Genomic DNA, 16536 nt, shown 5'->3' on the forward strand with positions numbered 1-16536 from the left:
ATATACAAAAGATATGCCTTAGTCATTTTGTTCCTGTTCATCAGGTTTTGAGAGGGTTTTTTGTTGTTGTTGTTGTTCTATATTTACCGATGCTTGTGAAATATAACTTTGAATCCTTGTGCATCAGAAATAGCTCTAAAGGAGAGGCCTGTTGCTACATGACAGTTTATTCTGCTGTGTAAGACATCTCAATGCACTGCTAATTTGAACATTTCCTAAAAAACATTTGTTGTTGCGATTACTGTTTTGTTTTGTTTTGGTAACAGCAGATAGTGCTGATGGTTTTTACTTCTGTTGTACTGGCACAAACAAGTTCAGGTGTTGGGAGTTAAGGATTGTGGCTGCTGAAAGTGGGCTAGGTGCTGCATAATCTATTGGCACTAGTTAGTATTGAGGACTGTTGACTCTTTACTTTGGGCTTTTAGTTTACCCTTTAAGGGAAGAAAATAGCCAGCATGATGTCAACACACCCTTAAGGTGGGGCTGGTGAATATTTGAATTCAAGGCCAGCCTTGCCTACGTAATGAGACCCTGTCTCAAATAAATTAATAAAAGGAGGATCTGGGCATGAAAGGAAGGAAGGAAGGAAGGAAGGAAGGGAGGGAGGGAGGGAGGAGGGAGGGAGGGAGAGAGAGAGAGAGAAAGAGAGAGAAAGAAAGAAAGAGAAAAACATTACAAGTATTAGTGGGCTTTTTTAAAAGTGGAAATGAGTATATGTATGTTGGATGAACATTTGCACAGACAGGTATATGTATGGAGAACAGAGTACATCAGGTGTTTGCTCTGTCACTTTCCACCTTATTTTGAGACAGATCTTTCAGTAGGCAAGCAGCTAAGAAGCCCCAGAGATCACCATATGACTTTTTGTTTTGTTTTGGTTTGGTTTTTCAAGATAGGGTTTCTTTGTGTACCCCTGGCTGTCCTGGAACTCACTCTGTAGACCAGATTAGAATTGAACTCACAGAGATCCATCTGCCTCTCTCTGCCTTCAGAGTGCTGGGATTAAAAGTGTTCGCCACCACTGCCCGGCTGAAATACTTTTTTCTTTTTCTTTTTTATTTCAGAGCTGAGGACTGAACCCAGGGCCTTGTGTTTGCTAGGCAAGCGCTCTACCACTTACCCCTGAAATACTTTTCTTTAAGAGTAAAATTATATAGAATTTTTTGTTGTTTTTGTTTTGTTTTTAGAGACAGGGTTTCTCTGTAGTTTTGGAGGCTGTCCTAGAACTCACAGAGATCCACCTGCCTCTGCCTCCCGAGTGCTGGGATTACAGGCGTGTGCCACCACTGCCCGGCTAGAATTATTTTTAAAGCCACATGTATACACACACACACACACATTCATACACACATATATATATGGATGGAATCTTTGAATTTCTTAGACGATTTCTTATATGTTCGTGTTTTGCCTACGTGTATATATGTATGTACACTCTGTGCATGCCTGGGGAAGCCATAAAAGGGAACTGGAATTACAGTTATGAGTTGCCTTGTGAGTGCTGGAAACCAAACTGGAGTCCTCTGTAAGAGCAGTAAGTGCTCTTAACTGCAAAACCATCTCCTCAGTCCCCATGAAAGGAATCTTTATTTGAAAAGAAAGAAAGGCTAGGTATGGTAGTAGATACCTATAATCCCAGCTCCTTTTCTCTCCTTTTGTTTTTTTCTAGGAGGAACAGTTTATCACTCAGTAGCCCAGCCTGGCTTGGAGCACAATATGTAGCCAAGGCTGGGTTCCTGAGCACTGGGGTTACTTACATGTATGAGCCACCACACCCAGCTTTCTTTTTTTCTTTTAGATGGAAGTTCTTGACATTTCCTCACAGACCACTGTGCTTTCTGAGCTGTTGGGCAAAAGCCTGCAATTAGAAAGGGCCACATACATGTATGCAGATGCCTCCACATAATAAAGGGTACATGTAGTAGGACAAGACAACAAAGTAGCCCCTCAGTCTTGGTGGTTCACTCTGGCAAAAACATTTCTTTCGCTTTATATCCTTAGAAGGCACTGTGGGAAATCAGAAGGGGAAACATTCCCAGAGGAATTCAAAGTAGGAAAAATTAGAGTTAAAGTGAACATTTTACTTTTAAACACTTTTGAAAATTTTTATGTGTATAGGTTTTTCCTGCATGCCTGTGTATCCCATGCGTGTCTAGTGCCCTTAGAGGTCAGAAGAGGTCAAGGCATTGATCACCTGGAACTGAAGTTACTCTTGAGGTGGTTTTTTTTTTTGTTTTTTTTGTTTTTTTGTTTTTTTTGAGCTGAGGATTGAACCCAGGGCCTTGCGCTTGCAAGCGCTCTACCACTGAGCTAAATCCCCAACCAAAGCATTTATTTTTTAAAGTACCTATCAGCTCTGCTAGGAGCATGAGCCTTTGGAATGAAAATAAGAATGTTTCCTGTTGAGGTTGGAGAGATGACTCAGCAGTAAAGAGCACTTGCAGCAAAGCCTGAGGTAGTGGTGCATGCTTTAATCCCAGCATTTGTGAGGTAGAGGCAGGTGACCTCTGAGTTCTAGGCCAGCCTGGTCTACACAGTTCCAGGACAGCCAGGGCTATACAGAGAAACCCTGTACTATGTCTCAAAAAATGAAGAGAGAGCGAGAGAGCAAGAGAGACAGACAGACAGACAGACAGACAGACAGAAAAGCACTTGCTGCTCTTGCTGAGGATCTGGGTTTGATTCCCAGCACCCACATGGTGGCTCACAGCCATCTATAGCCCTAGTTTGAGAGGATCCTGTGCTCTTGTGACATCCAAGGCACCAGGAGTCAAAGTGCATGGTGTACAGACACACATGCAGGCAAAACATTCATATACATAAAATAAAATAAATTTTAACAAAACTTTCCTGTTCTCAGTCATTTCTTTAAAAATCCAAACAGAATTGAGAGGGGAAAGGGGGCTCTGCAGCCATTTGAGGAATGATGATGTCATCTTTATGCCATTCAGCTCTGGAGTAAGCTTCAAGTGCAGCCTTTACCTTTTTACTCAAAGCCATTGAAAGGAAAATGTCTAAGAGGAGAACCTCATATTCCTTTGAGGTTGCTGACCACTCTTCTTTTTCTTTTTCAGTGAACGAGATAATTGGGAGAGACATGTCCCAGATCTCTGTTTCCCAAGGCCCAGAGGTGAGCAGAGACGCTCCTCTCCCATGTTCCAAGTCCCCAGATTTAGGAAGATCTGATGGGCTCTAACTGCAGCTTTGTGCCCACTACCTGCTTTTCTCTTGGACCTTGGTTTCCAACCAGACTTCAGAACCTACCTGTTCAGGAGTTGGACTCACCGTGGGAAAAGCAGCATTCCTCCACCTCAAGCCCTGGGCAGATTTGTGAAAGAACAGTAACAGCATAGGCTGTTTAAGCTGTGGGGAATGAGCTTTTCTTTCTTCTTCCTTTCTAATTTAAATAGGATACTTCTATATGATGGGTGCTTTGAGTATGAATGCAGCAGGCTCTCTGTTTCAGAGGTGCTGCTCTTGCAGGTGACCTGGTTGCACAGCTAGGATTAGTAATTTGTACTGCTTTCTGGTCATTTGAAGAGCCCTTTAGTCTCGATATTTTTAAAGTAAGAAATTTTGATAAAACCTCTCAGAGGCAGACAAAAAAAAAATATACTTAGCCCGCACTTACACCTCAAAAACTTAGCATGCATCCTGAAGCCTTTCATAGATTCATAGGAAATAAAGCCAAATGTAGCTCATACTCTTTATAAAAAGTACAATATTAGGTAAATCGAGAAGAGACCATTCCATCATTGAAGTGTTGGAATATGAATACATTCCAGAGCATAAGTCTTTTTGTAACTCTAGATAGTCATCAAGCAGCCTCTCCGTTAGCTCCATGTTCAAGCTGTTTTCTTCCCTCAGGACCTGGGGTAAAATGACCATTTGTAAGGTGAATTTCAAAGGTAGGGTTTTAGCTTGGGTAGTTGTTTTCCACCTAACTTTTCAAGCATCTGCCTTGAGTCTGTAGTCATCGAAGCCAGTCTCCTTAAGTCAGGCCAGAAATGTTGTCGGGAGCTAAATATGAATGAGCTGTGTACTAGGAGAGGCAGAGAAAATGCAGGACTCCGGATGAGATGGCTTTAAGATTCACATGGTATAGAAGGCTTATCTCCTATTCTGTTTACAGCCTGCAATGATTCTGTCCCATGGTGTCCTGACTGTATGACCTAAAAACCAGGCTTTTCTCCAAAAGGCTTTGAGGCACATCCAAAAATGAAGTGGTGTCATAGACCTGTCCTTCCACACCAAAGACACCCTGGTGCTGCTGCTGGTTAGGCTTCTGTCCAAGGCAGGGACCAGCAGAAACTCCAGCCTGCTGTCTACCAAAGGAGGTGCCCTCGTTGGGTACTGTTCCCAAACCTTGCCTTTACCCCTTCCCTTTTAAAGTCCCTAAATTTGACAGTGTTTTCAAATGAAGTAATGTACTTTCATTTATTCAGGAAGCAAACTGAGTGCCTACAGGTGAGACACTGTGCTGCACTGGCTAACAACTTAATGCTGTTACTTTAGGGGATTGTGACCCTTGATGATAGGGCTTTCCTTACTAAGGCTATATCAGGCCTAAGCAGGGTCTAGGCTGCCGCCCACCACCTCTAATGAGCAGGGTAGGGGATAATTCAGGATGAGGGAAATATGTGTTTGTTTTTAACATGATGCTTTAAATTTCTCTCCTCTAACTAGTTAGAAAACAGTCTGTCAGCAAATGTTCTGGCCATTCTTGGAGCTGGATATTTTCCAAATTTCTCTGAAAGTGAGTTTTGTATCAGTGAGTGTGGATAGCGAGATTTGCTTTAGGGCCGGGATTGGTAGCCCACAGCTTCATCTACAGGGCATTGGCCTCTCAGGTGAATTTGCAGAGACTTGGCCAGATTTGCTTCCACCCTTTCCCCTGAGGCAGCTGCCTCACGTGGGGTCATTGCTTGACCCCTTGGGGTGCTGCTTTGCTGCCTTCAAGAATAAAAGCCTCTGTGATCCAGAGTTGCTATGCACCAAATTTTGATGCCTTTTAAATACCTTGATGCCTGTAGCATTAGAAATGCTTTCCTATTTAAAACAGGTTAGATTTTAAAATAGAGCTTTGTATTCTATGTAACAGTTTTATATTAGCTTTGTATAAGCTTTCATGTAAGAGTCATATTTTTTGGCTTTGTAGATAAAGACTTAATTTTTTGTGCAAAATAGTGATGGTAAAGCACACATCCATTGGACTATGCAAATTGATTTCTAGTGGTAGCACTGGGCAACTGGGCATTGGCTAGCACACACCCTTTCCTCTCACCTGTACTAGACCTTGGGTTGAGGAATGGAGGAGAGCAGCCTTCTGTTTACTAGAGATGCGAGAAACATGGCTGAAAACATTAGAAAGAAATGTTTGGGTTCATATGTGGTGTTGCTGCCCTGGGTACAACCCACCACCACCACCCAGGACCAGCCAGTATCACCAGACCTCTGCTGGGCCTAGCTAAGAGGCCCAGTTTTTAATATGTAGAACACATGGTCATCTTGTTCTGTATCTGAACAAGGCTCAGATGGGCTCAAGTTGAAACCACGTGTTTTATAGAATGGATGTTTAGGTAAAGAAACTGGTTCTCAGTTATGTTTACAGCACTTGGAATTGTGTTTTCTTGTACATTTTGTATTTTAAAATCTTTTATAGGAGTGCAGTGCTCCTTACACAAATACAAAGGGAAGATGAGCCAGCAGTTGAGGCTCCTCCTCGGTTACAGTGCTGAAATAATAAACAATGACAGATCAACAGTGTCCTTGAAATCTGAGTTGTTATCCACTGGGGCTGCTGTGGGACCCTTTGGGCCAGAGTCAAGGGCTCTGTGTCTTCTTAAAAGTCCACTTGACCAGGAACTTTCATTCACTTTACAGAGAAGATAGAGTTCAAAATTCCTTCTGGGATGAGTTCTACACCCATTAATGGATGCAAAGGACATACCACAGTGTTTACTGGGCTCTGGACAACTGGTCTTCCAAGGTGTTGCAAGAAAACATTGACAAAGTCCCATTTAAATTCAACCTGAGTTTGCAAGTGCTACATGCCCTCTGGTGTTCTCTGGATATTGCAGGAGCACAATCCAGAATAGCCTGGGGTTTTTGTAGTTTGTGGTAGGAGGCTATACAGCCTTGGCTGGCCTAGAACTGACTATGTAGACCAAGCTGTCTCCTGAGTGCTGAGTTACAGGCGTGAACCATCACATCCAGCTGGTGGTTTTACCATCTGAAGTTCTTTGGTGTGGCTGGCAGGCACTTATTTGAGGCCACCCCTGGCACTTTGTTTCTGAAGTCCAGGTACCCTGAGGGTGGGTACTAACTCGCTGCCTTCCTGCCTCCTGGAAGGATACAGAGAGTAGAGAGTTGGGGTCCAGGCTCAGGTGAACTCTTGATTTTCCCATGATTCATAAATATCAACCTGGGTCTGCTGTGTACCCTTCAACTCTAGTGTTGGAGAGCCAAGGACGGATCAAAGGCTTCCTAGGTGTCACACCACCAGGAATAGAGAGCAGCCTCATCACCCCAGCCCTGCCTGTAAGGTAGCCATCATCTTTAGGGTAAGCAGGCAGAGGAACAAGGGTATATGGAAGGAAGGAGAATGGTGTTGAGCTTGGTCTTTTCCAGGTGCCTTTGAGAGCTTGTACAAGCCAGAAAGAAGCCACTGGATTGAGGGTACTCTGCCCTCAGGAAAGGCATGTTAGGCATCAGCTCAGTCTGCTTCCTGGTTTCCTCTTCTACAGACACACCCACTCCTTGGGAGCTTGTAACACAGTGCGAGGTGGGTCACCAACAGACATCACAGTGGTGTAGTCATCAGGGGCCAGCTGCAGAAGTGACACAGATTTAGGGGATGGAACTCCAGGTTCAGCTAGACCCTCCCAACCACACAACCTCACCTGGTAGGCTTGGAAGACACTGAGGAGATCCTTCATACCAGCCGTATATGGGACCCCTTGCATTCGGACCAGGGCTCCTGGCTGTGACAACATTGAAGCGGGAGCCGAGGCCAAGGCAGTAGGAGGTGTGGTGAGGTAGCCCACAGTAGTGGGAGAGACTGGGGGGCTAGGGTGGGAGAGACAGCAATTTAGTCATACATCCCACCTGTGTCACAGACCAAGACCATCCTCTCCTGCACCTCTACCTCTACAGTGATATCTCAAAATGAAGTCTGATTTCTAAGTGATCTTGGATTATCTGGGCCAGAAATATATCGACCCTCTAAATGGTGACAGCAAGTCTGTGAGGCAATCCTAGAGGCAAGGTACCTGGGGTAGTAGGCTGTGTAGTTCATGTACAGTTGAGTGGCTGGCCCTGGGTAGTAGGCAAGAGGAGCAGGGGCGGCAGGTACCCTGGCGGCTGGAAGCAGTGCAGATGAAGGGTACAGCGCTGTTGTCTCTGTGGGAATGAGGGCTGGGGTGGCTTGGAAGGTGGCATAGGTAGGTGGCGAGAGGCCTAGAGACAAGTAAAGAGCACATTTATAGAGAACCCACAGTTTCCCTAGATCGGGCAACTAGAATGGAAAGTGGTGGCTTGCAACACCTTGGCTCCCACATGCCTCCTCTAGCCCATGAAGCACTCACAGGGCAGTTTGCAGGGTGGGGGGGACATGCCACTGCGGCTCAAGGAACCCCCCATCAGCACACGGCTCATCTCCTCTGTGGAACAAGGGACTACTTCCACGTAGCGTTCTTTCATCACCTTCTTGTGGCAACGCTGGGCAGCAGCCAGAGCACGCTCCGATGACAACATCTGGATGAAGGCATCACCAGATGGCCGGCCCTGTGCATACCACCTTGTAAGCAGTTTGCCACATATAGAAAATGCCTTATTTTTTTATTTTTATTTTTTTAAGATTTATTTATTATGCAGACAGTATTCTGTCTGCACACATGCCTGCATGCCAGAAGAGGGCACCAGAACTTATTACAGATGGTTGTGAGCCACCATGTGGTTTCTGGGAACTGAACTCAGGACCTCTGGAAGAGCAGTCAGTGCTCTTAACCTCTGCACCATCTCTCCAGCCCTTGAGAGCAAAAATGCCTTACTGTTAACATACCCTTTCCTACCCTGTCCTGGTGCCCTTCCTAGCAGTAGTTCACCTGCTGGTTGAGCACCATATGCACACCATGAGGCCGAATGTCAGCTGCTGCTTCTCCTAGAAAACTCAGAATGTCTTCAATGGTGGCTGTGTAGGGCAGGCCTCGAAGGCGTACACAGTCCCTCCCGGTCCCTCCTGCCAGTGGAAAGGGCATGGGCAGCAGCGGAGCAGTCAGTGTGGGAAGGAGTGGGCTGGTTGCATAGCGGTTTAGGACCTAGAAAGGCAACAGGTTTGTCAAGCTATGTAGTGATCCAAGGCACACCCAAGGCACATTGGGGCATAGGGAGCCTTGAGTGCTCACCTGCTGCACCTCAGCTGCAGTGCTCCTGAAGAGTTCAATGTATCGCTTACCCAGCATGCCTTTGTGCCTGCGCAGAGCAGCCTGTGCCTGTTCCTCACAGGCAAAGAGAGCAAAGGCATCTCCAGTTGGCCTGCCATCAGGGTGGCGCACAAAGAGCAGCCCATCAGCACCCCCACTCACTGGGCATTCTGGCCCCAGGAAGCCTAGAACATCTGTTGGCCCAGCTGAAAAAGGGAGTCCCCGCAGCCTCAGGATCACTTGATCTTCCCGTGACAGGAAACGGGCCACCTCTAGTGATGTGCCTACGTTGGAAGAACAGGAGACACTTGCTGATTTAATCCTTGTAACATGCATCCACAGGGGACCCAAGAAGCAATGAGTGGTAGGGAAAGGGATAGATTAGGAGCCTTCTATGGGCACACTCACCCCCTGCGATCTTTACAAATTCCTCCCCTGTGGCTTTATATACCTGTGGGTATAGAAAGCAGCCCATAGGTCTCAGTGCTTACTCAGCTTTGCCCTGCTCCACTTGTAGCCCAAGCCCCACCTCGATGTAGCGGACACCCATGTGGTGCTTATGTCTCTGCAGTGCTAGGTCCCGCTGCTCGCTGTCCACGAATCGGATGAGGGCCTCGCCATTTCTGCGGCCCTGGGCGTTGAGACAGAGTGCTACACCACCCCTGTGGAGCCAGTGTTGTTAGTGCCTCCTGGGTAGGCTTGCCCGCTTACCCCTCCCATCCTGCCACACCCACCTGGCAATGTTGAGCCCTTTGAAGAATCGAGCCACATCCTGGTCTGATGACTGCCAGGGCAACCCACGGGCCCGTACTACAGTCTCATTGTCCACCACATCAGCCTTGCTGCTGTGGGGGCAGGGCACAGGATCAGAGCTGTCCAGATGTTGTCACCCCCACCCCTGCTCCCACACTCACCAAGGCCCCGTTTCATATTTCTGCTTTACCACCTCTGGCTTCGAGAACAACTGACCTGAGAGGAGATGGCATGGGGGTCAGCAGGGTCTGGTGGAGGAAGTCTCCCCACCAAGCTCTGCAAAAATAGGACAGGTGAGGGAATTGAGGAGGTCATAGAGGGGTTTCCACCTTGTGTTCTCTTAGAGAAGGTCACAAGTCTGCAAAAGGACTCCAGGGAATAGGCATCCACCCAACCCTGACAGAAAGTGACAAGCCGCCATGCAAGATTCTTACCATTGGGCCCTTCGAGTAGGTGGAGAATAACAGCTACCATAGTCTTAACTTCCCAGACCCCAAAGTCATCTTCTGTTGCATCTGTTTCTAGTCCCAAGTCTACAGGCAGAGAAGTTACAACTAGGGTCCAAGTCCATACACCCCACATCACCCCACGCACACCCGCAGAGTCTTAGCAGACACTAGTTATGGCCCAGCTCACACATGCACCTACAGGCCTTCAAAGCAAACAGACATGCCCACATTCCAAATGTATCCCAGCATAGGTGCAGGCATGGAACCCTAAAGGACAAGGCCAGAGACAAAGACCTGCCCACATTAATATAACCCATACAGCAGCATGCACATGCTTGGACAGATTAGCCACCCCTCCACCTTAATTCTGCTGGGTCACAGGTACCCTGTGCCATGGTGCCCACTGTGAGGTCCCTGGTGGGGCAGGCGCTTGGGTGCTGCATATGGAACTCTCTTCGGAGGTCGTAGAAGGAGAAGAAGGTGTCCGGGAGCACCAGGTTCTGGGAGCACATGGGAGTAGGGATGAAGAGGTGAACTAAGGTATCCTGCCCATTCCCACAACAACAGGGATCTTGCAAACCCAACCACCCATGTGCCCTTAATGGCATACCTTTCTGGAGGCCTCAGGGTGCAGAACCTGTCGCAACAGCTGCTGCCCATCAGTGCAGAGCACATAGGGGCCTCCGCCCAGCAGAGCCACATCCCTGCTCACCAGCTGTGAGAACTGGGGACAGGGAGTGGAGACTCAGACATAGATTCACAGCTAGGCAGGCTGAAACTGGGGGGGGGGGGGGGGAGGGGGAGGAGGAGGGAGGGACTCAGGCTGCAAAGCTGGTTCAGCAGGATGTTCAGCCCTACCCTGCCTGGGAAGTAGAAGGCCTTGCTCTGTATCCCAGGCTCCCCACCCTTGCCCTAGTCCACTGTCACCTCCTCTAGGCCAAAAGAGAACAGTCACACATAACACAAGCCCCCATCAAACACTCCAGGAGTCTGGAGTAAGGCCAGAGCAAACACCTGGTGGAGTGAGGCAAGCAGGTGGAGAGGGGCGGGGCAAAGCAGGTTAGACCTGTCCTGGACCAGGCACCAACCTCAGACAGGTGGGGGAGGCTCACACCTGCCCGAGGGCCAGAAGGCTCATGGTCAATGGCAGCCCCGCCCCTTGGTCTGACCAACCCAGGAACGGAGAAACACCAAGGACAGAGCTTCATACTTGGACACTAGCAGCAGCCTGAGCTTTGACCCACACCCTATCGACCAACTGGCACTGGACTATTTGCTCATAGTGGGGGTGGCACTCTGAAGGCTGCCCAGCACGCTCCTGCCTTTCCCCTGCCAATTCTGTGACACTTTTCAGCCTAAGGCTGACGGCAAGGCCCCCAGATTTTCTGCAGCACCCTCCCAGGTGAGCAATAGGTTAGTTAGGCTTGGAGCCCTTCTGCGACATGCTCAGATTCAGCATCTTTGTTTCCTCATTAAGAACCACAGCGTTGGAAGGGGAAAGATTCTATGCTTCTAAAGAACTTACTCTCGTTATAACTCGGTCATGGGGTGAGTGCAGCAGTGCAGATAGGGAAAATCGCAGTAAGACTAATTCCCACTTGACGGGGAGGAGGGGGAGGGTAGCATGACCCGAGGCCTTTGCGCTCAGCAGGCGAATAGCCCCCAGGTAGAGTACGGCCAGCACCCACGCCTGGCTAGTCGGCTGGGACAGGCCTAAACCAGCAGCCCTCACCTAGCGGCGTCTGCCCCTGAGGCAGACACCGCCCGACGCCCCCGCTCCAGCCGCTCCCAAGAGAGCAGGCAGCAGGGACCAGTGATCCACGGCCAAACTTGAGTTCCTTGACCCTATTTCTGAGTGGTCTGGACCTCGCTCCTCTGCTAGCGGGGGAGGGGGCAGAAGAAGGGACCTCAGGGGTGGGTCCCTCAGCCGCTATTGTCACCCCCTCAACAGGAGTGGGTGCCTGCCAAGGCTGGAAAGTAAGGTGCCTCTGGGAATGGCCTAGCACGCGGTAGTCGCTCAGAAGTTTCAAACAAGACCTTGTCCTACTGTCTGCCAGGGAGTCGCGGGGCTCCAGGCTTCGTCTCCTGCCTTTCCCCCACACCCCGGCGAGGTAGCGCCTCTATCGCCTCGCTGGTCCACCACCCACGCGGACCCCCACGCTCACCTGCTGCAGCACCTTGTCCAGCGACTCCGCCCGCGCTAGGCTGTCTGCGCTCAGGCCGCTCGCCTCGCGGCACTGCGGGCTCAGTGCAGCCGCCTCACCGCGCACCAGCGACTTGTGCAGCGTCCCCACCTAAGAGCAGCAGGGATAGCCCGATGAGCCGCTGTGCTTCACCGGCCTTGAAGCGTCCCGAGGGGCCCCGCCACCTCTCTCCGCCCTACCTGTCGGCTGCGCGGCTCCACCACTTGCCAAACTAGGAGGATTAAGTCGGTCTCGTCCGAGCCTAGGTCCGGCCCCAGCGCACCCGCAGTGGCCCCGAACAAAACGACCAGCGACTCCGGCCCCGGGCTGGGGTCTGTGGCGGAGTCTACTGCGGGATCTGGGCCCGGGGGTGGGGGCGGAGGCGGCGGTGGAGTCATGGCCGCAGAGGAAGGGGGCGCTCGGCCACACACACGCGGACCGACGAGGCGCACGCACGCACCGACCGACGGCAAACAGAGGAGCTTGGGCGGGATCCAGTGTGTTGGGGGCGGCACCTGCGGCGGGGCTGTGCAGTGGGAGCTGCAGAGACCCGCCCGCGGTGCCCTTTGGGGCTGGGCGGTGCGGCTGCCGGTCCCAGCCTACTGCGGCGAGTTACCTGCGGCCCCGAGTACCACGTGATCGGGGCGGCCCCGGGAACCCCGGGGGAGGGCCAGAACCCTGGCCAGGAGGCGAGAACTCACTGACTGTAGCCTTGGCGTGTGCTTGGCGGCTGGAGTCCTGCGGGACTCCTGGGACCAACTCCTTCTGTCTCCCGCTTCCTCTCCAGCAGGCAATGAGTCCTCCGCCAAAGAACGTTCACAACCAGAGGCCTTTCCCATTCCGCGAGGGTCACGCGGAACCCGTGGAAGTCAAAAGGAGTCAATCTATGGGCTGTAGGGGGTCACGACGTCCGGCTTGGGGGTTTTAATGGAAGTCACAAAGGGTCAAAACCCGACAGTGAGCGCTACCGCGTATCCACTGGGAGATCGGTTGGGGAATGGGAGGGCAGCAAAGATCAAGGGTTCTTAGAGCTGTGGGCGGTCACTGAGATCACAGGGAAGAACGTGCCCATACAGGTGTTAGAGTCGGCCTTGGGCTGCGTCGGCGAAGAGCCGGCAGCGCAAAGCACAGTCACTGTGGACGCCAGGGCTCAAGCCTTGATGCCAGGGGATGAGCACCTTTCCTCAAATTCTAGAGAGCTGCATCCTAAATGAAGCTAAACCAGCTAAATGATGGGGCCTGGAGACTCAGCCTACCTACCCACTTGGAGGTTGCCTGCCCGTTTCCGTCTTTCTTGGATGATAGACGTGCGATCTGGAGATTGAAAGCGCCCTGGCAGGTACCGGCTGGCGATTAGCTGTGTACGTGCGCACGCAGGCTACAGCCTGCATCCCAACCCAATTCAGACTAGTCCCATTCGGCCCATGGAGTTTGGGGAGACTCATTTACTGTTGTTTCCAGGCCGCCCTGTGCGCTGGGGATAGTTTTCCTTCTACTCAACTGTAACTAGTAATCTGGCGGGAGGAAAGACCTACAGCCTCGAGTGTGACTTTAGGGATGCAGGATACCAAAGCCAAGGCTGAAGAAGAACCTCGTGTGTTTAGAAAAGCGGAGCGCTACATATGGGTCTTGGACAAAAGGCAGCCCAGAACCCGGGCGCATCCCCAACTCATGCCCAAGGAAGGAGTGCGGAGCCAGGGAACCTCTAATGGGTAGTGCGCCTTCCGGGTTTTCCCACACAGTAGCGCAGGAACACAGTAAACAGATATAGTGGAAGGTGGTTGGTGAGGGAACCTTGCAATCCCTATCCGAGCGGCCCACCCGGAGCCCCAGCCTTCTAATCCCCGCCCCCGACGATAAGCCTGGAATGTCAAATATTTGCTCAAGGAACCTAGTGAAACCTTGAGGTAAAGCCCCTCCCTTTCCGGAGCGCGCCTGCGTCAGTTCAGACTTTCCAGTAGGACACTCCCTTCCAACTAGTTCCTTCTACCGGCCGCCAGCCGCCACGCCTCGTCCTTGTTATTTAAACATCAAGGCCTGAAACGCTACAGGCTCCAGTTTAATGGGGCACGGCCCCTGTGTCCATTCACGGCTATACCGGCGTTCCCGGTATAGCCGGGAAGTCTCTACCTACAACCTCCCAGCAAGGCTTCCCTCTTGGTTCAACTTGTTCAACCTCGGCTCCCGATTCTCCAGAGACCTTCGACTGTGGGATCCCTGACTGTCCTGAGCCCACTGGAAAGAAGCGTCAGTGCCCAGATTCCCACTAGGTGAAGCACAGTACTTACTGACAAACTAGGTGGCTCCTTTCAACTCTGGTGCTCTCATCCGGCCATTCTCCATAGTAAAACTACTCCAGACCCTCAAAGTCTTTGGTTTTAATTTGTTTTATCATATTTATTTGTGCTTGTGTGTAGGTGCGTGCGTGCCACAGCGCTTGTGTGGAGGTCAGAGGACAACGAGTCTGAATTTGTTCTCTCCTTCCACGAAATAGATCCTGGGCATGGAACTGAAACAAGCCATCTTAACACAACTGTTTTGTTTTTTTCTTTAATAATTTATTTAACTTTATTTTGTGTGCTTTGGTGTGAAGGTGTCAGATGCCCTGGAACTGGAGTTACAGACAGTTGTGACCTGCCATGTGAATGCTGGGAATTAATCCCAGGTCCTCTGGAAGAGCAGCCAGTGCTCTTAACCACTGAGCCATCTCTCCAGCCCGAAGTGTTTTGTTTTTTTGAGACCAACTCTAATGTACCCATGTACTGACTAAATAGCAGAGGATGATCTTGCAAATCTAATTTTCCTGCCTTCACCTCCCAAGTGCTTGGGAGCCCAGCCAGAAGTGCCTCTGCACGAAAAAGGCAGAGGCTGGAGGATGGCTGCAAAGATCCAAGCTAGCTTGGTCTATTTTGAAAGTTCCAGGTCATAAATCAACAAATAAAGCCAATAAGATTAGTAGCTGAGTGTGGGCTTGCAATCACCATACCCAAGAGGCTAGGACAGGAGTTCCAGGCCACCCTGAGCTACATAAAATAACTAATTTTTAAAATAAGTTATTTAGCCAGGCAGTGGTGGCTGCTCATGCCTTTAATCCCAACGCTCGGGAGGCAGAAGCAGGCGGATCTCTGGGTTTGAGTCCAGTTTGGTCTATAGAATGAGTTACAGGACAGCCAGGACTATACAGAGAAATCCTGTCTTGAAAAAAACAAACAAAAATTATTTATAGCCAAGTGTGGTATGGTAGTGCATGCCTAAATTCCAGTAATGATTGTTGGATCTCTGGGAGTTCAAGGATAGCCTGGTCTAGGACAGCCCCAGGACAGCCAGAGCTACATAGAGAGACCCTGTCTCAAAGCAAACCAAATAATGATGGGTCCTAGATCACCCTATCATTTAATATCATTTAATAAAGACACTTTGCACTCCTTACCCTCTCCTATGAAGCCAACTTATAACAACACTTTTTTTTTTTTTTCTAAGAGAGAGTCTTGGGCAGGGCAGCGCTTGTGGAAGCCTTTAATCCCAGCACTTGGGGGGCAGTCAGTCGGATCTCTGTGAGGCCAGCCTGATCTACAGAGGGAGATCCAGGACAGGCACCAAAACTGCACCAAGAACCCTGTCTTGAAAAACCGATAGATAGATAGATAGATAGATAGATAGATAGATAGATAAGAAAGAGTCTTAGGGCTGGGGAGATGGCTCAGTGGTTAAGAGCACTGGCTGCTCTTCCAGAGGATGTGGGTTCAATTCCCAACACCAACATGGCAGCCCACAACTGTCTGTGACCCCAGTTCCAGGGTACCCAACACCCTCAGACAGACATACATGGAGGCAAAATACTAATGCACATAAATAAATAATAAAAAAGAGTCTCGCTATTGTAGCACTTAGCTGATCTGGAACTCACTCTGTAGACCAGGCTGGCCTCAGGCTTACAGAGATCTGCCTGCCTCTGCCTCCCGAGTGCTGAGATTAAAGACGTGTGTCACAAGTCTGGCTGCTTCCTTCCTTTTTTATATATATATATATATTTGGTTTTGCCTGCATGTATGTCTGTGTGAGGGTGTCTGAAGCCCTGGAACTGGAGTTACAGACAGTTGTGAGCTGTCATGTGGGTGCTGGGAACTGAACCTAGTCTTCTGGAAGAGCAGCCAGTGCTCTTAACTGCTGAGCATCTCTCCAGCCCTCTTTCTTTCTTATTTAATTTTTTTAATTTAATGTAGTCACTGGTGGGTGCTGGGAATCAAACAGGGTACTGAGCCGTCTCTCCAGCCTCTGCTTCTGCTTTCTACGCCAGCATTGGTAAGTTCCTTAGGATCAAGGAGCCCTTTCTTTGGTGTTCCCAGCCTGCCTCTGCTCTTCCTCAATATTTTCACCTCTCAGAGAACCTCCTACTGTAGCAGAGATCTGCTGTGCAGTCTGAGGGTTCTGTGCTGATGAAGGGCTGAGTCCACAGTCAGTCCTCACTCCTCTGCGTGTTTCTAGGGTGGTTGGTGAAGAATGGGAAGTGGGTACCAAAAACAGGGATAAGTAAACGCTATCCTAAACTGCACTCTAGAAAGATGGGAGCATGGTTCAAGGGAGTGCACACAAGGCTCTGTGAAAAGATACACTTTGGCCACTCTCACACACAGGGGTAGGTTTGGGGGATGTCAGTGAAACTTCTCTGCTAATAGGAGTGGTGAGAAAGCATCCTCCTCCTCCTCCTCCTCCTCCTGCCTCCTCCTC

The 16536-nt window shown here is 49.9% G+C and overlaps 2 protein-coding genes across 3 annotated transcripts in view; one reads left to right on the forward strand and one right to left on the reverse strand.

The window, feature by feature from the left end:
- Nfatc3 (nuclear factor of activated T cells 3) overlaps nucleotides 1-5761 on the forward strand; it is an 84638-nt gene extending 78877 nt beyond the window's left edge. Inside the window, exon 10 of one of the 2 annotated variants that reach the window (XM_036187802.1) lies at nucleotides 3075-5761. In XM_036187802.1, coding sequence (XP_036043695.1) covers nucleotides 3075-3196 — 122 coding nt within the window. In that variant the 3' untranslated portion in view covers nucleotides 3197-5761. The remainder of the gene's footprint in view (nucleotides 1-3074) is intronic. The other variant, XM_036187803.1, reaches the window with a different exon arrangement.
- A 678-nt stretch (nucleotides 5762-6439) lies between these two features.
- Nucleotides 6440-12441, reverse strand: Esrp2 (epithelial splicing regulatory protein 2). The gene is made up of 15 exons (XM_036187804.1): nucleotides 12009-12441; nucleotides 11791-11919; nucleotides 10236-10349; nucleotides 10011-10125; nucleotides 9611-9709; nucleotides 9338-9392; nucleotides 9158-9268; nucleotides 8953-9085; nucleotides 8832-8874; nucleotides 8406-8707; nucleotides 8106-8318; nucleotides 7587-7785; nucleotides 7272-7458; nucleotides 6903-7068; nucleotides 6440-6830 (listed from the first exon to the last, which is right to left on the reverse strand). Exons 1-15 carry the CDS (start codon nucleotides 12204-12206, stop codon nucleotides 6741-6743), a joined length of 2154 nt encoding a protein of 717 aa, XP_036043697.1. The 5' UTR covers nucleotides 12207-12441; the 3' UTR covers nucleotides 6440-6740.
- Between the last annotated feature and the right edge of the window lie 4095 nt (nucleotides 12442-16536).

This window comes from Onychomys torridus, chromosome 5 (genome assembly GCF_903995425.1).
Source record: "Onychomys torridus chromosome 5, mOncTor1.1, whole genome shotgun sequence".
NCBI classification, from domain to species: domain Eukaryota; kingdom Metazoa; phylum Chordata; class Mammalia; order Rodentia; family Cricetidae; genus Onychomys; species Onychomys torridus.

Bases quoted from the DNA above. Each gene is read 5' to 3' on its own strand.
- Esrp2 (XM_036187804.1), bottom strand. From the start codon at position 12,206: ATGACTCCACCGCCGCCTCCGCCCCCACCCCCGGGCCCAGATCCCGCA. The intron at 11,920-12,008 runs GTAGGGCGGAGA...TGCTGCTCTTAG, and splicing joins TGGAGCCGCGCAGCCGACAG to GTGGGGACGCTGCACAAGTC. The intron at 8,319-8,405 runs GTGAGCACTCAA...TTGCCTTTCTAG, and splicing joins CTGCAGCTGAGGTGCAGCAG to GTCCTAAACCGCTATGCAAC.